At 49.9% G+C, this 23,879-nt stretch overlaps 1 protein-coding gene across 6 annotated transcripts in view; it reads right to left on the bottom strand.

Annotated features, from left to right (window-relative positions):
• Positions 1–330: 330 nt before the first annotated feature.
• Positions 331–23,879, bottom strand: part of Sfswap (splicing factor SWAP) — a 68,493-nt gene continuing 44,944 nt past the window's right edge. For 3 of the 6 annotated variants that reach the window (XM_028766252.1, XM_028766251.1, XM_028766255.1), the window contains 8 exons: positions 20,420–20,650; positions 19,154–19,344; positions 15,314–15,579; positions 10,330–10,482; positions 9,183–9,308; positions 2,249–2,422; positions 1,182–1,254; positions 331–717 (listed from right to left, as the gene is read on the bottom strand). In XM_028766252.1, the coding sequence (XP_028622085.1) occupies positions 652–717; positions 1,182–1,254; positions 2,249–2,422; positions 9,183–9,308; positions 10,330–10,482; positions 15,314–15,579; positions 19,154–19,344; positions 20,420–20,650 (1,280 nt within the window). In that variant the 3' untranslated portion in view covers positions 331–651. Of the gene's footprint in view, positions 718–1,181; positions 1,255–2,248; positions 2,423–9,182; positions 9,309–10,329; positions 10,483–15,313; positions 15,580–19,153; positions 19,345–20,419; positions 20,651–23,879 lie in introns of those variants that run through there. The other 3 variants (XM_028766256.1, XM_028766253.1, XM_028766254.1) reach the window with 2 other exon arrangements.

The following is a 23,879-nucleotide window of genomic DNA, read 5'->3' on the forward strand; positions in this document are numbered from 1 at the left end:
ACAGAAGAGTCCGGAACAGGCTCCAGTGTCAGGATGGAAACGGGGCTCTGGTCTCAGCCTAGCACAGCAGGTCTTCACTTCTGATGTCAGGACCCTGTGTGCTGAGCAAAGGCCTGAACGGAGGGACACACAAACCTGCATCTTCACGGAGCCATCAAGAGCCTGAATGTTAGGATGACCTTTGACTGACGGGCCTGGCAGTGCCTCTCAGGGGCACAGGTGGGACATCCCAGCGCACACCCCTTCCACAGGCACTGGAAGGAAGCCTGCTTTCCCCACACGCTGGCTTATTAACTGACAGACATACCAAAGGAAGGAGCTGTCCCAGGCTGCTAGCTAGAAAAGGTGTTCTTCCCATTTTATTTGATAATACATTTTCACAGAAACATGATATATTTACATATATACAGGTAAGAGACTGCTGGTCAAAAATTTGAAACAGAAAATGTCACCAAAAATTTACAAAAGCCGCCGACTGACCCAGGGAGTCGGGCTGGAGAACCTGGATGGCCGCCTGTAGGTCGGCGCGTGTAGGTCGGCGTGAGCTGGCAGCTCAGCTGCTGACCTCTGGACCGTGGCTGCTCTGAGCAGTAGCCCAGCACCTGTGGCCACAGCCGTGCTGCTCGCCCGGGGCTGCTCCATGGCAGGCTCTCAGGATGCGCTGGTTTGCAGGTTTTTTGAAGCTGCGAGCATTGCTCTTACTTTGGCCATGAGATCCTGTGTGGGGAGACATGAAGGAAACCTGAGCCTCTTGCTGACCAGATTTGTGAGGGCCATGGTGAGGACAGGAGGCAGAACTTCCAGCAGCCACGCCTTTGAGTCATGTACGCAGCTGTGAACTCTTTCCAGGCCATACAGGGATCAAGGTCACCCTCTCTGTCTTGTCACAAACCTCTCACAGCTGTGACCACATGTGGCCCGAGGGTACAAATGTGGACTAGGATGGCAACCCCACGGGACATGAGCTTCCTTTGGAAGATGAGACTCCCCAGGAAGTAATTCCTTCCCCTTCCTGCTAGGCTCTGACCTAGTGATGGACTATGGCAGGCCAGCACCAGAGTCAATAGGTAAGCAGCCCAAGATTTTGACTGGGTCAGTACTGGTGAAACAAGTAGGACAGTTATCAGAAGAGGAAGACATGGCATTACAAAGGTGGAAAGGAAAGCAGAGCCCCTTCTTACCTGAGTTATTTTGCTCTGCACAGAGGAGACGATTGCTGAGGAGATCTGGCCATCTTTTTCCTGAGAAACCCCCCTAATGCAGAGGAAAGAACAGAGGCTCAGACATCCCAGCATCAGAAGGGCAGTTCCCATTTCCTGTAGAGCACAGCTTCAGGTCCCTGTGCTTACACGGTGAGCATTTGCCCCACGGAGCCACCTGCCCATCCCGGGAGCATGCATTTGTGTAGCTGCTTCCAGGGCCTCATAACATGAAACAGCTCACACTTTACCAGCAGCATTACGTAAGCGCTGGGAAAGGGGGCTAGGGAAGGGGCACCCGCAGTAAGGAGCAGGCTAGGGAAGGAGCACCCGCAGTAAGGAGCAGGCTAGGGAAGGAGCACCTGCAGTAAGGAGCAGGCTAGGGAAGGAGCACCCGCAGTAAGGAGAAGGCTAGGGAAGGAGCACCCACAGTAAGGTGCAGGCTAGGGAAGGAGCACCCTCAGTAAGGAGCAGGCTAGGGAAGGAGCACCCGCAGTAAGGAGAAGGCTAGGGAAGGAGCACCCACAGTAAGGAGCAGGCTAGGGAAGGAGCACCCGCAGTAAGGAGCAGGCTAGGGAAGGAGCACCCACAGTAAGGAGCAGGCTAGGGAAGGAGCACCCAAAGTAAGGCTGCTGGGATCAGAGCAGCAGCCTCAGTAGCTTTTGCTTCCCATGCAAGGCTTCCGTGGATGTGGACAGCACCCATGTCCTGGAGCTCCCTACACTCCTTCTAGGATAGGCCTTTCAGATGCTGACCCCAAGGTGAGCTGTGTCCCTCATGGAGCAGCCCTGGACCACTGAAGATCCCTGGACTTCAAGGCCTGATTGTTTGGTAAATGCAATTCCCACAGGAATAAACTCCTGAGATCCTGTTTGTCACTGAGACCCACCAAGTCCTGCATGGCACCTCAGGAGCTCTTTCCCTTTGGAAGGAATCTGGATGCCTGGTAAGGCGTGGATTCGGGAGTTGCCTACAGTGGGTGCTGTCCAGGCCTGGCTGCCCTCCCCTTTGCTCCTTCCCACTGAGAGCCACTCAGCAGGCATGGCTACCTGGAGCGTTCCTGGGAGGAGCCCCGGCTCTCCACAGGAGAGATGCTGGCCGAGTGGGCCGAGTGGGCCGAGGGACGCTGTGCTGCCTGTTTCCTCGGGGATGTTGACTGCGACCGGGCCTTGGCCTTGGTGCGAGACCGTGAGCGCCGTTTCTTCTTCTTCTCATGGGGACTTCTGAAAGGGAAGTGCTCTTGTCAGGGGACATGGAGTGCTGGACAGGAGGGCAGTCTGAACTTGCGTGACTTTTTTTTTTTGAGACATATTCTAGGATGGCTATGAACTAACTATGAAGCTGAGGATGACCATACACTCATTTTCCTTCTTCCTCCTCCCAAATTCTGGCATTACAGAATGCACGATCGTGTGTGTGTGTGTGTGTGTGTGTGTGTGTGTGCGCGTGCGTGTGCGTGTGCGCGCGCACGCGTGCGCGTGTGTTACAGGCAAACTGAATAAGGCATCGTGCATGGCGGGCAAGTACTTTAGCAGCTGAGTCTATCTCCAGCCTCACATGCATGCTTAGACAGCTGTAATCCTTCAGTCAATTGAGCCTGTGCAGCCACAGAGTACAGGGTGTTAAAAGAACCATCCAGAAGCTAGCCTCTGCATAGGGGAAGCTTAGTCCTAGGGAAATGTCTGGCATTTAATGTATGACGAATCATCTATTTGCATTGAAAATACCAAGATAACCACCAAAGAAAAGCCTCTAGGAAAGTCTATTCTGCTTTCTCATTCATGTCAAACGATAAGAAATGATCAGCCAAATCCTGTGTACATCAGCTTCATCTGCTGAAAACACAGAAGGCAGCCTGGGCCCTGTTCTGGGAGTGTCTGATATACGCAGTGCCAGCTCAGCTCTGGCTACTGCCCAGTTCACATCACAGCAGGGCAGGGCTCCCAAGCCTATCCGGCCCCATTCCACTCCTTCTGAGGGCTCTGGCACTGTCTAGCTGTTTATACCATGTACAGATGTATGTACACATGAACACATGGTGGGCAGACCAGGAGGGTGCATACTTGGTGAATACCTTGCATATCCCCTCAGAGCACCTCCAGCACACAGGGTGGTAGCGCCACTGCCAGCCTGCATGCCACCTCCCACAAAGTCCGTCTTGAGATGGTCTGCAGATTTCTCACTGCCTCCGAGGGCTCCTCCCTCCCTCCCGGGCTGCAGGACCCCACCAGGCAGCCTTCCTGCTCAGCTGTACCTTTCACAGTGTGTCCACTTAAATGGGAACACTGATAAATCATTGTTGGCCATTTCTCTCCTGTGACCACCACGAACCCCCAGCTCTGTGGCATTGGGGTTTCCAGAGGAATCACAGAGGCCCTCCCCAACCTGGCCTGGTCCTCTATCCTCCAAGAAGGGCCCACTAAAGCCTGTCCACACTGATCGACAAGGCTGAAACAACTGTGACACTGGGCTGCATCCTGTTTCGTATTAGGCTGCGTGATTCCCCTCTATTTCTTTGGTGCCATGATGCAAAATGTTCCTGCCTAATGAGAAGGTATGGCTGGGGTCTGCAGCATGCAGACTCCATGGATGTGCCACACTCCATACTCAACTCCAGTGCCCACAGGTTTTTACAGGCTGACAAGCATCAGCAGTCGGCCAGTGGGCTCCACGCAGGCACCAGACTCCGCACAGAGGCCCCTGTGAGGCCAGCTGTGTCATTCCAACCAGTGTTCCAGCCTGGCTTTCCGTGCAGCACCCAGGTAAGAGCAGACTCCTGGGCCTGAGGAGCACAGCTGCCTCGGGGATCCAGCACAGCTTCAGTCATAACCAAAGTCCAGAAGGACAATAGCTTGTGACTGAGATTTAGCTCCAGGAAGGCAGTGTCCCTAGGCTGGAGCTGTGGGTGGCAGTCTGGTGTCCTTTGGCAAGGAGACATGGATCTAAGAGGAAATGGTTCAGATACTGGGCACACGCAGGGTGAGCTGCTGGGCTGGGGTGTTTGTGTACACAGATGAACTGGGTTTCAGAGGGGGCAGCTCAGGATGGTCAGGGCCACAAAGCTGGCCAGGGCTGTGTAGCTATATGCTATATACTGAGTAAGAGTGAATGGCTTCCTAACCAGAACTGAACTGTGAGCTTGGCTTGGTGTGTGTGTGTGTGTGTGTGTGTGTGTGTACGTGAGCACGCGCCGTGTACACACTTAAGAGCAAATATGGAGGTCAGAGGATGACAGGATGGTTTCCCATTCTTCCACCCTTTCATGAGCCCTGGGAACAGAGCAGGTTGCCAGGCTTGCATAACACAGCGCCTTTACTTGCTGAGCCATCTCATCAGCCGGTTTCATCTTAACAGTCTGACCTCACACAGGAAGAAGTCAAGCTTTTGCAGTTTGCTCACTTCTGAAGTGGCTGAGGTGCACTTTGCAACTTGGCCTTCTGTGGTGTTGCTGAGTAGCCAAAGCAACACTGCAGCCTGTTGTTCTGGAACATTCCCTCAATGTACTTTTCAGCCTATGCCAGTCTTCACACTCAATCGTGACGTCTTCTTTTTAGCAACCAACCCCCGCACCACTCTCTGTGGGGCTCTGCAGTGCTCCCAAGTCTCCTGCAAAACTGGACATGCCTCTACTTTCTTACACCAACACCAGCACTGTCCTGTGTGCAGTTTCGGTCACCTCACATCTCCTTGTTTCTTAACCAAATGCTCTCAGTGCACCCTGGGGGAAGAGCAGCTATGAAATCCGGCGGGTTTACCTGTAACCTGTAAGAAACAGTGAGCCGTGGTGCAGCTATGAACACGGGCTGGCAAGCACGCTCACCCACTCACACTAAGCAAACGCATGGCCTCACCGTTTCCCTTAGTCCCGACTGGCAATGTTCAGCAGCTTCTAAGTGTACCCTGGTAAGTGTATCTCTGTGCCTCAGTGGCTTCTGGTCAGACACAGGAACCTTTCCAGGGGGACTCACCACACGGTCTCTTGCTTATCTCTGGAGGCAGGTATTTGACTCTGATGACACTGATTATATCACATTTTCCTCCCATGGTGGGGTCTCTTCTGTGTTCTTTTGAGTGGGTGTACACGTGCGTGAGGAGGACAACCTCAGACCTCATTCTTCAGTTGCTATCCTTATTTATTTATTTATTTATTTATTTATTTATTTAGGACAGAGCCTCACTGTGGAGCCCTGGCTGGCCTTAAACTCAGAACTCTGCCTGCTGAGTTCCAGGGGCCTGCCTCTGTTTCCCTGGTCCTGTATCACAAGCACGTGCCATCTGTCCGGCTTTTTACCTGCATCCTGTAGACAGAACTTGGGTACTCCTGCTTGTGTGGCAGATACTTTAGTCTCAGACACACTGTTTTCTGGTTCTGACTTGTGCATTTAGACTAAACTGCACTAACGTGTGTAGTTTGTTCTTTCTCATCCCACTAGAGAAGTCTCTGGTCCCCCCTGACCGCTTCAGGGCTGTGGTCTAAGCACAGGCCCAGGCCACAGTGTGGGCTCTGAGGGAGTTACAGTCAGTGCTTCATGATGAAGCTTGACTTCACCTTCCATGGAAATCTAGGCGGTCAAAGTCCTCCGCCTTTGTTCTTTGACCATCCTGGTCTCAGTCTGTCTCCCAGTTCCTCCATTTACAAGTCTGTAGGCCATTCCTGCTTGATCAACCTAACCACAGATCCATCAATTCTTTGCCTATGTCCTGCGAACAGCCCTTGACTCTGCCCCTTCCCGCTGCCGCTGCAAGTGGTCTCACCTCACTTTCATGACCTCCTTGCTTTGACCCTGCCTAGCTCCTTCCCCACACTGCTGTCCTCTTGTGGTATAGTTACAGAAAGCCACGTCTTTCCCAGCTGGCACCTGCACAGGAGAAAGGCCATACGTTCACATTACCCAGTTCCAAACATGGTTGACACTTCTCTTGGCGAGAGTGAATCAGTGTGCTGTAAACCCATCTGTGGCTTTCCATACTGTCACAGGTCTCTGGCACACTGTGCTGTGGGAAGAGAACATTGAGCACCAGTGTCCTGGTCAGTGTTGTGCCCCTGTGCGCTGGCCATGGCTGCAGAACACTGGTGTCTGCTTTCTGCTTGCCCTGTATTCTGCTGTTTCTCTTCTAAGCCCTGGAAGAGCCATCACTGCATTTTGCACATATTTTGAACATCACATCCCAATGATAAAACGCCTGCCTTGGAGTCAGCTGTCACCTTCTTGCCATTAGAACGGGGAACTGCATCTTCCTCGCCTTTTAAAATCTCCCGTTAGTGTATTTATTTTTAAAGTGTCTTTTTTTCCCTCGAGACAAAAGATCCAGGCTAGCTTCAAACTGGCCATGTAGCAGAGATGACCCCTTTACTCCTGCCGTCCTCACCTGCCACCTTCCTATAGGCAGGCCCTGTTTATGGCCAAGACTGAACCAGGAGCTTGAGTCCTCTACCCACTGAGCTCCATCCCAGACCCCACACTGGCTTGGAGGTTCCTGGAGTCTGTCACAATCAGACAGAATAAGGCAACAGGAAATTGTACTGTCTACCTGTCCAGAGCAGTGCTGAACAAGAGAGGGGCCAGCTAACAACAGAGGAGGGACAGGAACAGAAAGTAGCCATTCTTGCTGTCACTAACTAAGGTGGCAGGAAACTGCTGGGAGAAGGGCTCCCGTGCTTGCTCAGTGTCCACTGGAAGGTGAGCTGCTTGGTCAGAGGTCAAGACAGGAGCAACTTTAGCTGAGGGACCAGGTGTGTGCGTTATCACCAAGGCACTCCTTCTGTGCCAAGTACCACAACCCTGCAGCACTGTGGGCCTGCACTCTTTAGCAACGTAGGAAGGAAGGGCAGTGGGTGGAGCCAGAGGGAAGCAGAAGGGCACAGCAGCCAGGTGAACTGCTGACCACATGTGTGAGGTGCTCTCAGTACCAAGGTAAGACCCGTAGTTAGTGGGCAGGGCAGTGGTGGCGACCCCAGCACCAGGGAGGCAGAGGCAGGCAATCTCTGAGTTTGAGGCCAGCCTGGTCTACAGAGTGAGTTTTAGTACAGCCAGGGATACACAGAAAAACCCTTGTTTTGAAAAACAAAAACCAAAACAATCCCGAGCCCTTGGTCAGCACGGTAACCAGTCTGCAGGCCAACGCTTCCGGCTGAGTGCTATGAGCAGCAGGAGCACACTGTCCTTCTGCCGGACACCAAGGAGCATGGAACCGAGGCCCACGCTGCCTCGGCACCGACACTGAGACGCAGTGAGGGAGTGCTGACACAGGACTAGAGGAGCTGGACGGCAGGCAAGTGGAGCCGCTGCAGGCTCTCAGCGGCTGCTCCTGGGGAAGCAGCAGTGCTCAGCTGAGGCCCCCAGGGTAGCTGTCTGCCTCTTCCCTAGGAAGACAGTGCTGCAGCAGAAGGGCCAGAGGCTTCCTAAGCCCTATGCCTAAGACGGAATGGTTCCCAGCACCGTGGACACCAGCCCTCTACCACCTTCTCCCACCATCTCCCTTTAACGTAAGGGTTAGTTTGAGGGCAAGGCAAGAATTCTGTTGAGAAAGATCTTTGGCTGTAAAAATTAATTTTAGACCGTGCCCTTTACATATACCAAAGGTGATGATGAACTTCAAATGTTAAACCACTTGTTTCAGGAATGAATTCTGTGTACTGCAGTAGCTGGTAGGATTACCAAGGCTGGAATATAATTTATAAATACGAACTTGCATAGCAAACCTTTGCTGACACTCATCAGCCTCAAAGCTCCTCTGCTGCCTTTTCGGGTTACGGAAAGTAATTTCCTTCCCCAATCAACAGCCTATCCTGTGAGCAGCTAACGGGCTGTTTTGTGCTACTTCACCTTAGGCTGCCTCCAGAGGCGGGGATTCTGTGGCCACCACTGAATCCTCATCCTATAGGTAGCACTGTGGGCAATGGCTGGGGCCCGGAAGTGCATTGCTCACCTGTAATCCAGGACTGCTGCCTAAAGATTCTAGCCCTTTCTACCATGACAGGTAGAGAGGTCTGACAACTCCTGTCCAACTGGGAACTAGAGCAATGCATTAAGTGACACTAGGTGTTAGACAGGGACACTCCCTAGCAGCAGCCATTCTGGAAACATGGCTCCAACATCTCCCAAAGGCTATACTTGGTCCCTAGAGTGCTGCTGCAGGGAGGGACCTAGTGGAAGTTAGTAGGTCACTAGGGACATGTCCCTGCAGAGGAATGGGACCAGGCCTTCCTTTTTGCTTCCTGGTAACCAGACAAAGGCCTCAGCCCTAACACATGCTTCCACAATTGACTGACAACTCTCTGTAAGCTCATTCCCTCAGGCAGCGCGCTACAGAGATGGAGGTGAGCAACACAGGGACAGGAGCAGGCAGCACAGAGTAGACAGGCTTCCCAAAGTGAGACAGGAGCCAGAGAAAGTGCTAGAGCTCTAGACAGGTAAGTGCAGGGCAGCCTGGGGCTCTTACTAGGTGGAGGTGCCAGGAAACTATGTCTCACAGGGTAAAAGGGTGTCCCTGGCTACCAGGGCCCAGATTCAAACTTAGTGGCGGGGACTTCTGCTCTATAACCACGTTGGCTGACCTGTTATCCTTAGATTGGAGACAGATGCCTAGAAGCGGTCCAGAGCCTGGACCTATTCTCTGCCCGGTCACTACCACACAGCACCCAAGCTCCAGCGGTCATTACTGGAGACCAAGCAGGACTGAGAGACCTTGGCATTTTCCTAGTTGACGTCTATTCCCTGAAGACAGCTAAGAGGAACTGGGGCAGATCCAGCAAAGACAGCAAGAACCCTGGGCTAGTGTTAAGAAAGAACAGGGTCCAGAGAAAAACTCTGTGAGGGTTCCACAGGCACGGACACACTGTGCCCTGGAACCCACATGATCCCAAGAGACAGCACTACTGAAGACCGGGACTGCACCCTTCCATTATCTGTGACTGTTTCACACAGGTGACAGACACCAAGACTTCAGACATGTTTTTCGCTGTGACACACAGTAGCTTACCTGGAACGGGTCCGTTTCCTGCTGACTCCAGGGCTGCCGCTCATCCGGTAGGCTGTAGGGACACTCCTGTCTTCCCGTCGTCTCTCAGGAGAGTGAGCTCTCCTTCTTGGGGACCGAGACCGTGACCTAGACAGACAACAAGGTGGACTTTAGCTCTGTCTGAAGCCTGGTCTGAGTGGTGCACACCTCCCTAGCATGAGGCAAGAGAGGCCCCTGTCTGAGATGCAGGCTGCGCAGATGGGCCCTGCATCCTTACGCCAGCTTGGAGGCAAAGCCCCTCTCCCCACCCCTACCTACACTACAGCAAGGCTCAGTCCCCAGGAGGCTGAGCCTGAGCTTCCCTGCTCCTGCCTCGTGCTCTCTCCCAGCCTGAGGCTTTCAGCTCCCCAAGCCACTCCTACCCTCAGGCAGGGAAAGGCGCCTAGATATTGGCAGTAGGGAGAAACTAAAGGTTGAGAAGCCAAGAACTGCAGGCTGTACCTTGCCATTCTTCCTGTCACTCATCTCAGGCCATATGGCAGGAGGCACCAGGACCATACTGCAGACCCACTGGCATGAAGCCCAAACCCTGCACCTGCTCAACACATGATGCCCTCGTGACAGTCTGACTACTTTATGTCTATGGGAGGTTTTATGGACTAAACACCACCTATGAATACTTACTCTTTTTTGATTCATGCCGGGATATACTCCACAAATGGCAAGAAAGACCCTCAAGTTCCTCGTACCCTTGGTGGGTAATGGAGGTCCTTAATAAAGGGTTCCTCAATGATGGCTTGAGACTTTTACTTTAGTTCTCTGACCATCTGCTAGTTCAGGAAAATCTGCAATAAGCAGAAATTTAGGGGGAAAGCCCTACCAAACTCAAACTTCTCTCTTTGTTTGGCTTTTATGACAACCTACTCAAAAATAATATTAAGAGAGTTTGATTTCAAAATTTGAGAAAGTTCTACATTGAATCATTCTAAGCAGAATGAATTCCTCCCTCCCAATAAAAACAACACACAGTTGTTCAGGAATCAAGTTCTGGTCACATCCTGGTCCCCATGAGCCCATGCTGGCCTCTCCAGCAGGGCTGGTCTAGGTGGTGTCCTCCCCAGAGCTTCCCTAGGCTAAACAGACTACAGAGGTGGGGGCAGTCAGACACCTTGCCGGTTTACCAGGTTTCCCCTCAAAAGAGCTCCAGGAGTCAAAGCTGCTCGAGGCCGAGGCTGCCTGATACCTCTCCTGCTGTGCTGCCGCCACTGCCGAGCTGCTGGGACAAGGCTCCACACTCAAGATCCCTGGGGAGGCTGAGGGCCTGCGGTCGGAGGCACATACTTCACATTCAGAATGAAATGTGCCGGGCTGGGTGCTACCAGAGCCATGAGAAAGCTCCGCTCACTCAAAGCTTTAGCACCTATGGATGCTTAGCATAGAATTCTACAATAAACTCAACAATTAGGAAAAATAAGTTAGTTTTAAATGCCTGCAGATTCAAAACGTTGAAGTACAATACTGTTTTGCAGCGGCCATTAGTATTATGAATTCCTCAGGACACAGTGGCTGTTCCCAGTAGTGTTCAACTCTTCTGGGAAGGAAGCCCTGCTCAGAACAAGGCACCAAATAACAGCTGGTAATTCGGTAGGTTTCACTTTAATTAAGTAAGCCTTAATGCTTTTAATTCTGTTAACCAGGCTCTTAATATTGATGCCAGGACAGGGCAAGAGCCAGGAATTCCAGCCTACGAGTAAATCAGTAGTTTGATGTCACCATAGGCCTTCTTAAAGAAGACAAACTGGTCTCAATTAAAAAACTTCCAGGCATAGTGCAACAAAGACATCCTTTTCTGAATGACCATAATGCTTTGCTCTTGGAAGCAGGAAATTTTTAATGATAAAACTCCAAACTAACTGTCTGAATGCCAGTGTCTGCACCCACACAAACAACTTGCACTGCTCCTCTCCCTGCTCCAGGGCTTCTCACAGCTGTGGGACATCAACAAGTCACTTGGCAGCCAGGCTGTGGATCTAACCCAGTGGGAGCTGGCTACGGGTGTGAAGGTTAACTGCATTGGGCCAAGCTACCCTCTGTTCATCCCATTCCCAGGTTTAGCATTGTGAAGCACAAGTATCTGAGCCTTGCCTGGCTTGGCCACAGGTCAGTCCAACATAAAACTACTGTTATACCCACAGGAACACAGGAAGTTCCAACCATCCCATTTCTTCCTTTAAAAGGCAGGTCTGGGGGATTAAACTTTCTTTTCTAGTTTGTTAGAGTTTACCCTTCGGAAACGGATAATAAACACTCACCCACTAATTTAAAATGAAAATAGAATGTCAATTTTATAGAACCTCAATGCCTCTACAAGTTCTTTGTGGCTTCTTTCTTTTTTCTTTTTCTTTCTTTTTTTGAGACAGGGTTTCCCTGTGTAGTCTTGGCTGTCCTGGAACTCACTCTGCAGACCAGACTGGCCTCAGAGATCTGCCTGCCTCTGCCTTCTAATTGCTAGGAGCAAAGGTGTGTGCCACTACTCCCAGCTTTCTTACCAAATGCTAAATAAAACTAGTAAAGCCAAACAAAGTCGCATGACCTTGCTTGCACCCCTCCCTCATTTGAAGGAATTTATGAAGTTATCCTTAAAGAATGTCTGTATCCAACAGATCCTCTCCAATGGCGGGTTCAACACTCCGAACACTGAGGGAAAGTGACTTCGGAAGTTAACAGGTAAGCACACCTTCACGCTTTCCTGGTACAGGTCAGTTCAGTAACACCCACACCACCACGCAGGATTTACCTGCGTGCCTGCTGCTTCTCCTCAGTAAGACTGAAAGCTGTACAGCACAAGAGCGAGCAGGAGCCACACCATGGGCAAGATCTACCCTTGCATCAGTGCTGACTCAAATCCTCATAACCACCATGCGTTCTGAGGTACTGAGCGTTCGTTATTATAAAGAAGTTGCCTTTGCAGATCCAAAGCCACCTACAGTTTGACATATGGAGTAAGCAAGCTTCTGTCCTATGAGCAGGTCACACAGTAGACAAAAATCATACTGTCCTGCATTTTATGTGGGACCAGAGCCACTTAATATAGAGAAGATTATGCATTTTGGTTGCAGTATGCTACCACAGGAGGATGCCAACAACTGCAGCATTTTACTTTGAGCTAGCAATCATTTAAAAATGACCACTTAGTCTGTGTCACGCCTGAAAAACACGTCTGGTAAAGATGTCCTACTGTAGGTGTTACCATGGTAATGGGCTCCTCTACCTGAAAGGAGAGTTAAAGACAAGACAGGACAGTAGCAGCAGCCCTCCCTTCACCATGGTCAGAATGTCAACAGCTAATGGTAGTATGAAGCCCGCTCTCCTGTCTCAGTCACAACTGCAACATTGTATTTGGTGTTTTCCCGTCTTAGTATGTACAGCAGGTTGGCCCTAGACATGCTCCCACCTCAGTCTGAGTGCGGAGATCATAGGCATAGCTACTGCGCCTGCCACAACCACGGCTTTCCAGCTGCTTCCATCCTGGGAATGAGAGTGCTGTCAGGGTCTGTGGTGGGCAAGCAGCTCTGGTTTCAGCTCGGGAAAATATGGCCCTTTCCCACAGCATGAGCCTCTATTTTAGCCTCTTGCAAGAAGGACAAGAGGATAAAGGCTGAGGCCCGCCATGCAGCCGAGGACAGTGTGGTGTGGACAGACAGCAGCTAAAAGGAGGTCACAGTGAAAATACTATTACTCTGCAGCAAGCCTGTGCCTTGTCTTGGTATTCTATCTAAACTATAAAACCAAACACTATAGATGGACTTATCTCCTGCCGTAAAGTACCTGGGCTGCTTAACCAGATAAACCAAAAGGTTCTTTTTTGATCCCACCTCAGCCACTGAAACGAAGTTTGGGGACTTTGAGAATAACCTGCCCCTGACACTGTAAAACATTTTCGCCTAAGGTCAAATTAAGATAAGACTGGTGGCCTAATGTCAGAGAAGAAATAATGGTCAGAAAAATTTTGGCTTCATTTTGTCTTTTAACTGAGAATTAAACTAAGGAGTAGGGGTTTGCTCCTTGGACCTGTAGACACTCAAGATGTCCAGACACTGGTAAATAATGCACCTGTATAAAATATGCACATCAAGTCTACCGCAGACTCAGGCTGGACGGGCGGAGCACAGGTAAGGAGTTTGTGCCACACTGAGATGAGCATGGGTAGGTGCGGCGAGCCAGGTCTGGGAGCCCTCTGTTGGCTCAAGGCCTGTGAGTCACGAGGGAATTGTTCTTCCCTTTGAGCCTTTGGAGATCAGGGAGAGCTGACTGGACAGAATGAGGTCGATGGACCTATGAGGTTTGGATCTCTAACACATGTTCTAGGAGTGTTAAAAAATAAACATATAAAAAAATAAAGGACACCAAAACTGTTCATTTAATTAAGAAATAGCAAGGTGTGTGTATAGTAACGGTTCAAAAGTGTTGCATTTTTAAGAACTAGAGCCGGAAAAAAAAAAAAAAAAAAAAAAAACTAGAGCCGAAGGCTCTCTGTGAAGACAAACATACCCCAAATGAAAACAGGAGGTCAGACACTTGTCAACCCTGGGCTGGGTGTGGGTAAAGGAGGAAGCACACCACTTTTAGCACATCAGAGAGAACACTGTGCACTGTGCACCCAAGGCATAGGACACCAGTGTCTGTGAATACTGCTGACACCACCCCAGAAGAAGGCTGAGTATCAGGAGTTAGTGAATGCTGGGTGTGTGAGCTCATCTGATCAGAGTGCAGGACACCGTGGAGATCCAGGGCAGGGTGAGAACTGAAGGCTGGACAGGAGCTCTCCATCACACTGCCGGATGCTGAGCTTCACTTCTAAGCCTTCCAAGCGAAGGGGATGCTCTGGCATCCTTTAAGAACAAGTTTACTAACGCTGTTGCCAGCAATGCTGAGCTGCTTGCTGGACCCCTGGCACCTTACGCACTGGGCTTGTTGGTAGACTGTTAGAGAGGCAGCAGGCTGAGGAGAGGAAACAGATGTACACTGGTGCCTCATTTACATTCACTTCAGACACTGTGCGGAACAACTGAGCACAACCTGAGGGGAGGGCTGCTGCACCACTTCAGTCAGAAGCACTCAGCACAGGAAGTTCACTCACACAAAAAACTCCAGCATGCCAGCCTATGAATTTCTACAACTCAACACAAGTGCCAGGTTCACCTCATAATGTGTACAACACTGACTCCCCACTCCTTAGGAGGCAGTCTCCTGTTCTCAAATCTACTATATGGTTGAAGAGCTCTTGAACACCTTGATCCTCCTGCCTCCATTGTCCAGGCACTAGGATCACAGGCGAGTGTCGCCATGCTCACCTACAATTTCCTTTTTTGCAAATTTTGGTGGGAGGGAGAGGCTAACTCTTTCTCTATGTGACTGTGTGTGTGAGTGTGCCTGTGTGTAAGCCAGAGGGCAACCCTTGGGCTCTTCCTCAGCAGCCACTCAGTGTGGGGTTTTTGCCTGTGTTCTGATGTTAGAGGCTGGTCTCACTATGTAGCCCCAGTTAGTCTACAACTTGCTCTATAGACCAGGTTGGCCTTGAACTCAGAGATCCCCCTGCCTCTGCCTCCTGAGTGCTAGTAAAGGTTTATGCCCCACACCCAGCCCATTTACCGTACTCTATGAGACAAGCTTCCTCACTGGCCTGACTTTCTCTCAGTAGCCTAGGCTAGCTAGACAACGAGCCCCGGCTGTACCCACTTCCCCTATGCTAGAGTTAGAGGCAGGCACCACCAGGCCCAGCTTCCTCACTCAAGTCCGCACGCTCTGCATCAGGGGGTACTGACTGAGCTACAACCCTGCTGCTGTAGCTTAGCCTGGCCTTCAACTGGAGACCCTCTTGCTTCCACCTCGAGTGAAGAGGGAAGCATACGTAAGGTATGCAGAGATAAGCAGCACACACGAGTCATTAACCGGCAGTGACCGCTGAGCTCTGACAAGCCTTGACAAGGTTTGCTGAAAGATCTCCTTTGGATTTGCAGGACACACACACGCCCTCACTCACACTCCAGCCTGTGCTCATTTTAAACTTTGCTGGCTTTACAGGGTGCCAGGAGGAGGCTCAGAGTGTAGGGCAGACAGGAGCAAGAGCGCATGAGTGCTGGCACACCCACCTCGACCGCCGCACTGTCCGGTAGGCACTGGGCAGGGCGTGCTTTGCTTTTGAGTGGGATCTAGACCTGGGCTTGGAGGACGAGTGGTACTTGGGGGAGCGGGACCTCGTCCGAGACCGTTTTTTGTGCTTCTTCTTCTTTTTCTCTCTTTCTTCTTCTCTTGGTGGGTCTCTGCATCTGCTTGAAGGCCTTTCTGGAAGCTTTCCCTCCAACAGGGGCAGAGTTCTACCGCCAACCAGCAAAGGACAGGGCATGACACCAGTTTCCTGGAAACAGAAAAGTGAATGTGTAGGTGTCAACAGAGAACACACCACCCCGGGTAGATACTTATTGTCTCTGAGGAAAGACCACCTTTCAGTGGTTATATATAAGAATCCCCTTGCTGTGTGAGCTGGATCACACCTATGACTGAAGCATGTGGGAGGCAGAGATAAGAAAACAGCTTTGAGTTTGAGGCCTGCTTGGACTACAAAGTTAATTCTAGACTGGCCTAAGTTACAGTGAGTTTGTCGCAAAAGACAAAATCTCTCTGGCCTTTCAGGAGAAATGTAGTTTTAACTAGTCATTGAATACATGGAAGAGTTCTCATTCCGTGCCTGGAAGATTTAACAGTAGGGTTTATGGAAAACTTCAAGGTAGATGCTGTGTGACCAGCTCCCCAACCCCATCCCCCACTGCCCCAGCTGTCTGGAGCCCTGGGATGGAATGAGGACAGAAGTGGTGTCCACATGCATTTGTAAATCTGCAACTGTGGGTAGGAGGGCCTGGTCTTGCTACTTTGCTTGGGCCCACTCTGGAGGCAGCTGGTGAGTAGCCCTGCACATGACTCTTACAGAACTGCTAGCTCACAGTGAAAAGCTGCCCAGTGGGCTGAGCTGAGGCCACATGGCTACCTGTAGTTGTCAGACAGGAAGGAGGTCTCTCAGCCTTTCCCTGAGCTCCCTGCAGCTTAGGCCACTATGCTTAACTACTGACAGGCTTGTCATCACTGATGCAGTATTCTTAGCTACTGTACAGACTGCTTAGAGTTAGTGTGTTATTAACCTTGCTTTCTTCTTTTAGATAGGGTCACACCTGTGTAGCCCTGGCTGGCCTGGAACTCACAGAGATCTGCCTGAGTGCTGGGATTAAAGGTGTGGGCCACCATATCCATCCAGTAATATTTTTCTATGTCAATGAGCATGCTTTAAGACATCACTTAGAATCATACCTGGATATGTAAAATCATCTCTAAGGATCAATGGCACTGGGCAGACCAGCAAGTACAAAAGGACCATGTTACATGTGCATGGTGGAATGCTGCCCTGTGGGCACCTGCCCATCCCGAGGAGCTTGCTGAGCTAGTTTCAGCCCTGACAGATCTAGTAGTGTCACCTGTGACCTTCTCTAATATCCTTTTGGAGCCTGTAAGAACTCCTGTCTACACCTATGTGGCAAATTGGGTGAATGTGCCAACATCTGTAGGCCAAGTACATATATCAAGGTACTTGGCAAAGTCAAGGGCAGCATATTCCACCAAGTTCCTTGAGATTAGTACCACTTTGGGTTTGACTATCATCTATAGAGTATTTACTATGAGCCCTTTTGTTTCAAAGCAGTGAGACACTTATCACCAACTGCTCTCCTCATGCACCCTTTCTGTTGAAGCAGTCCTGCTGAGATAATCTTCGCGTGCACACGCAACCAGGGAGACCATTCCAGAGTCAAACACCCATGGATTACAGACAGGGCCAAGGCTGGCAGACAAGAATGGAGCCACTCTGAGAGAAGACACAAGCTGGGTCAGCACTGTGGTGCTGCCAGCAGGCTGATGAGAAACGACTGACAGACCGAGTTCCCATTGAAACAGCCAGATTCTGAGAACACACAGTGAGCCTTGCAGCCATGACTTGTTCTTATCTGCAGATGTGGCTTTACACATTTTAAAAAAAATAACCCTTCTTTATTTATTGTACATTATCTGTCTCCTTGTGTGTGCATGTGTGTGGAGGTCAGAGGACAACGTACCTTGTCATCTTTCTCTTCCCACCATCAAACTCCTGCTGATTAGTCTTGGCAGCAAGCAGCTCTATCTACCGAGTCTCCTCACACTGTCCTGTCTAACACTCACTCCAACTCTGAGACAAGGCCTCATGTAGTGCAGGCTGACTCTCAACTTGTCATAAGCAAGGATGACCCAGCCCTTCTGAACCTTCTGCCTCTAGCTCCGTGCTGCTGGGATTACAGCATGCTAAGACCCTGTCCACGCCAGGCAAGCACACTATCTGCTGAGCTACATTCCAGGCTTACAGATGTCTTAACCTCTGTTCACTGTACAAAGGATCATGAAAGAACAAGAGATTCAATCAGGCCTCAACCCCAACCACCCCACCCCCCCCCCCCAGTCAGGCCCTTGTAAGCTTCACTGTCTCCTCGATACCAATGTCTCTCCATAGCTGCAGAGCCCATGCTCCTGCATGCCCCACACCACAGCGCCCCCCTCACGAGTGCCTTCATGCAGGGCCACAGTGCATAATGGCTGCCCCCAGCTGTGTGGACTTTGTTCCTCCATTTCTGCAGGAATAGGCTTTGTCTGAGGGACCAGAAGAGTCCATCTTTGTGGGGCTCTGGGAAATGGGGTCATAGTGCCCTAGTGGGGTCCTGCAACCTCTTTGAAAAGCTCATTCTGGGAAGGGCAGTGCTGAGGTTACCCCAAGAACAGAAGCACTACAAAGATGCTAGGCGGACATTGAATCAGCAGGTCTGGACACCCAGGAGGTGGGGACTTTAACCACAGGGACACTGCTGACTCCAAAGGTCCTTACAAGTATCAGTGTAATTACAGTTAAAAAGGGTGGAGGAGCCAGGTGTGGTGGCACATGCCTGCAACCCTGGATTGTGAGTTCTAGCCTCTTTTGTCTTTCCAACAAGAGCAAACCAGAGCAAAGGGCTTGCTCTGCATTATGAAGGAAAGTCAAGTGAGGCAGTCTGAATGAAAATGGCCCCCACAGGGTCAGCCAGAGCGACACTCTTGGGAGGTATGGCCTTGGAGGAAGTCTCACTGGGGGTGGCCTCAGAACTCTCAGGTCCTCTCCAGCAGCATGTCTGCCTGAGTGCTGCAACGCTTCCTGTCATGATGATAACAGACTAAATCTCTGAACTGTATGCCAGCCTCAATTAAATGCTGTTCTTTATAGGAGTTGTGGTCATGGTGTCTTTTCAAAGCAATAAAACCCCAACTAAGACACCAAGCATAAAGGATATTTAAAGACACCTGGAGACAGACAGGCACGACCAGAATTTTCACTGAACTATACACAGCTACCGCCAACAGTGTTGACTGAGGGTTCCAGGAGCATCCTAAGGTACTTAGGAGGAAGCTGTCTGGGTTCTCCATGATCTCGGTGTTGACGATAATCTCGAGGCCTTCCACGCACTAGTGCTCTACCTCAGAGCTACACCCAGACAAGACATGGGTGGCTGCTGTTTACCTTTTAGAAAAAAATTACAGCACAATACAGGATAAAGGTGCTGGCTTTGAGATCTCTGCTCCCTCCCAGTGTAAGCTCCACATTGTAATGTGGCTGCGACCACTGAGGCCCTGCTCTGGCCATAAACTGGGCTTCCTGCTCAGGATCCACACCTATGTGTTCTGAGATTGCAGCTTGAGTCTGGTCTGTTTATAGGGTAACTGGCACAGGGTCTCCTCAGACTCAAGACTATGAGCAAGATCTGTGACTATGCTGGAGGCAGGTGCTAGGCTGTTGGCATGTGGCTCAGGCTGGGGCTCCAAAGCCAGGGGTGAGTTTGGACCAACTAATCAACTACAAACCCAAGCATGCCGTCGGACATCCTACGTACCTCAACTCCAAACGTATTCTCCTCAAGTTTTCCAACTTCCGCTTCTGGAAGAGGATTTTTTAAGGTTTGTAAAAACAAAGCTGCTTTCCTTTTACGTTCAGCCTGAAGCTGCTTCTCCTTTGATTCCTTGGATGCCTGGGCTAGCTTTTCCCGAGCAGCAGCAGCAAGACGGTCCTCCAGCTTTTGTTTTGCTAAATAAAACAAGAAAGGCAGAGTCTACAGCAAGCAGCATTTCATTTCTGATTTTCATAGGCACCTTCCGGCTATACAACACTGCCATTTCAATACTAACCTCAAAGCAGGTAGAAACCTGGGCAGACTAACATTATCAGAAAAATAAACTTATTGTGGCTTTTTGGGGGAGGTACACTTTATTTTCAAAGGCAGCGAGGTTGAAGGAGTTCCATGATGGCAGGAGCTGGGCTTCACAACAGAAATCACAGAATGGCTCTCAAGCATAGGAGCCCAACACACTCCAAGTCGGCATGTAATGATGCCCTGTGGCAAGTGTCTGAGGGCATGACAAACTGCTGAGCTCACACACAGGGAGAGCAGGCGCAAACACACCAGTGTGACTGGAAGTGTTCTGAGACAGAGCACCTGTGGGCCCACGGCATGCTCTTCTCTGGAGGACACTGGTTCCAAGCATCTCCTTTAGTCAGGTCTGTATGGTCTGTTCATGCATACCCAGAAACACATTCCAAGAAAAGCAGTAAGAACAGGTAAAAGCACAAATGCACTCACTGAGTAGCCACTTCACTGTGGAAGACGACTATTTTGGAGGGCAGATGTCCCCAAAAGGCTAGGCAAGCATTGCAGCAGTTCCAGCCCCAGCCCGTATGTGACTGGCCATGCTGTGACCCATGAAGATGAACCAGGGCTAAGAAATCAGCTCTGGCAGGCATCATCTTCAAGGGCTGATGGTTCTGCTGAAAGACAAGTCTCACAAAAGGCCGCTCCCAGTATGGTGCATTAACCAGAGCTGGGCGTCCAGGCCTGGTGTCTCACCCCGGGGCTGTCGTCCAAGTACAAAGTGTGTCTCCATTAGAGCCGACCGCTTAGCGCATTAGGCTGCTCTGAGTACAGATTGCCAAGGGCACTGCATCAAGCTAAGGAGTGCACAGTGCCATGGCAGTGCACACAGGACTTTCAGAATGCTCCTGCATGGCTCCAGGCTTTAGTTTGCAGTCTTAGAATTTCTGGCTTAGCACATAAATCTTATATTTGTCTTCTTTCTTTCAAGAACTTTAAAAGCTATCGACAAACCTTGCTTAGCTTCTAGCTCCTCCTGGGTAAGCTGAGGTTTCTTCTCCTCCACAACTGCAGAGGGTGGGGCCGAGGCTGGGCTGGGGTTGGCCACGCTGCTGGTGCTTTCCTGGCATTCCCTGTTTTCCTCATCTTCTTCACTATCATCGTCCAGCTTGACGCGGTTTTTTTCCAGGGGAAGTAGGTCATTTTCTTTGGCTTTGATGGCAAAGCTTATTGGAGCAAAAGAAGCTGTTGGGAAAAGGTGACAATTGTGACGTATTTTTAGGCACCAGAGGCAGAATGCGCAGACACTGTCACAGGCACTACCACTTGCAAGAGGGATAGCTGACAGGCAGATGGCATCTGCTGTGAAGGCACAGCATGATGTGAGTGTTCATGTGCGTGTGTGTATGTGGTCTACAGGTGGGAATGTAGTCAAAGGAGTATTGTTTAAATGTCTGAGGCAAGACATCAGACTGGGTGTGCTGTCTGAAGCCTGCTACCATGGGCAACGTAACAATACTGCCATAGCCACCTTCAGTTTTAAATGGTCAACTTTTGTCATTTTCCTTTTAAAAACATTATTTATTTAGTGTGTACATTTAAGAGCGAAAAGACTTACACGAAATGTTAATGGACTCACTTATGAGTTGATACGAAAATACAAGATGATATAAGAACACATACTGTTTCCAGAAAAAGGAACAGCTCTGCAGATCATGACAGTAAAGTCCTAGAGCACTTGTCCACACTTAGTCTGGAGAGGCATTCACAGCCAGACACAGAGCCAAAGCACCACTGTCCCCAGCACCTGCCCAGGAACCTAACTAAAGAGCCACCTAACCTGTGTGTCTAGATGCCCTGCCTCACTCAGTGCTGAGGAGACTATCAGGTGCTCCACGCCCCATAGCACTGCAAGAACCAAGAGGCCAAGGTTAGGAAGCTTCTCCAGCTCAGTCAGCATGCCCAACGGCCTTGGGAATTCTCCTGGGGGGATTCTGATTACACAATTTGTATACCACAGCTTGCATCATTACTGATCCTTAGCTCTTTCTCCAGGTGGCCAGGACCTTGTGTGATCCAGCTACCCCTGCCCTTCTGCACTGTACAGAAGGCCTGCACTGAGATGGCCATGCTTGCCTGCTGCCTGCAGGATCCGTTCCTTCTGGCACATCTGATCTTCAGGACTGGGTCCAGGAGTGCCTCCCTAAAGCACACCCACAGCCTTACAGCCGCCTTCACTACCTCTGCATACAGCTGCATGTATGTATTTGGAGATGAGGTCTTAGCCATATTGCCCAGCTTGGTCTTAAACTTCCGAGCTCAAAGAACGCCCCTGCCTTAACCTCCTGACGAGGTGAGAATGCAGGGGAATGCATTTCCCAAAACCCTGGATGAGTGATATTAACAGTGTTTATTAGTTACTGTATATTGTTCTGGTGTGTTGTTGTGTAAGTGGAGACCTGAGGTTGGTGTCTTCCTCTGTATTCTTGATCTTATCTGAAGCTGGTATTTACCAGTAGGTATCCTGGACAGCCAGTGGTTTCAGGGAAAACTGTTTCTGTTCCCCTGCGCCCCAAACACCAGGGCTCCAGCCCCTCCTGGCTTAGTAGTAGGTGCTAGGGACAGGAACTCAGACCCTCACCCTTGCCAGTAAGCACTTTACACACAGAACCATCTCCTCAGCCCCGACACTAACTAAAAACACAAACACAACAACAACAGACCACCTGGTTTTGCAATTTTGTTTTAGATTTCTTTATTCTACGTGCATAAGTGTTTTACCTGCATATATGTACGTGTACCATGTGAACACCTTATGTTCTTGGGAGTCAGATGAGGGTGCTAGATCCCCTACGTCTGCAGTTACGGATGCTGTGAACTACTACGTGGGTTCTGGCAAATGAACCCAGGTCCTCTGCAAGTGTAAGAAGTGCTCTTACCTCTGGAGCTGTCTCTCTTCAGCCCCAACTACCAATTTGAGAAGAAAAACCAGTGTCTTGTGTAAACAAACCCGTCACACTAGCTATGTAGTTTTCTCTTCTGAAGAATGCCCTCGGTCCATTTTCTGACCTAGAAAAGCTCTTTCTATAGGAAGGACATTAACCCTTTATCTTCCAACTTATTGTCACTTGGACATTTGCTTTTAACTTTATTCTGGCTCTGCTTTCCTAGAACTATAAGCTGCTGATTTCTGTCTGGCTTCAATTCTCTGATCCTAAGATTATGTATGCTAACAATTCCTTTTCTTCCTGCTCCCCTCTCTCCCTTTCTCTGCAGGGTCTGTCTCACGGAGGTTCATGAGGCTGTGGCCCTGAGCTTCTGAGCCTCGAGTGCCGGGACCAGGAGCATGCACTGCCCACACTGACTGCACTCGACACCGAACTTCTGGAATCACTGCTGCTAGATACCTTAGTGTTATTAAATCTTTAAAAGTGAAGGGGCTGTCGAGATGGCTCATTGGCGGGGCACTTGCTGCAAGCTTGGACAACCGGAGTTTGATCCCTTGGACACACATGGTAGAGGAAATTGCAATTATCAATACAATACAGAAGTCCCAAAAGCACCAGTGCTTTCTCAGTGCCCAGGAAGGAGTGACCACACCAGAGCCCTGAACAGGTCTCACTGCCCATGTCCCATCCCTGCGTTAGCACATCACCAGATTCCACCCAATACTCTAACATCATGCTTCTCAGTGCTGAGGCCTACAGAACTCCACAGAGCTTGAGAGCTTCTTAACTCCCTATCTCCCACACGCTCGGAAGGAGCTTTCCTCACAGAAATGGTCTGGTTCTCCAGGGTGAATTAAGCCAGACTTTAACTTGTTTTGGCCTCTTGCCTGGTTCTAGCGGCTGCTAACCAACCAGTATTTCAAAAAATCTGCCAGACTAAAAATCTGTCAGGTTTTCTTTCTCTTCTTTTCTTGAAATAATTTTGGCAATTTATGTTTTCTTCGAAATGGTATTTTTCCATGACTTGAGTTCTTTTCCATTTAAGGTGATGAGCATGCTTTGTGTATTTTAAAAAAGATTTACAACTTTGCGTTCATATTTGCATTCTTTTTCTCTTGAACACACACAACATATTTTACTGTTTTTTAAAAATTACTTTCTCAGTAATTTTTCCTTTAATTTTTAGTTCCTTGTTTCTGCTTTCTGTATGAACGTTTTATAGACTTTTGAGGGGTTATATCAGCAAGCTTGTAAGGGTTGGGTTCTCGGCCTGTGCCCACTGGCTGGGCTTCCATCCCAAGTTCTGTTCTTTTCCATTCTGCCTCCCATGCCCCTCTTGCCTTCGTGACAAGGACTGAACATACTCAAGCCACATTGTGCTGAACCCAACTCACTTCCCTAGGTTCTTCCCTTCAAATGTTCACTTAATTTTTTTCTGTCTTTCTTTTTTTTGGTTCACCCAACATAAAGAGGTAACACTATTATCTGCTTTGAAGTAGTATCTTACTGAAGCTTTTGCCCACAGC

This window comes from Grammomys surdaster, unplaced genomic scaffold, assembly GCF_004785775.1.
Source record: "Grammomys surdaster isolate TR1022 unplaced genomic scaffold, NIH_TR_1.0 166, whole genome shotgun sequence".
Lineage (NCBI taxonomy): Eukaryota > Metazoa > Chordata > Mammalia > Rodentia > Muridae > Grammomys > Grammomys surdaster.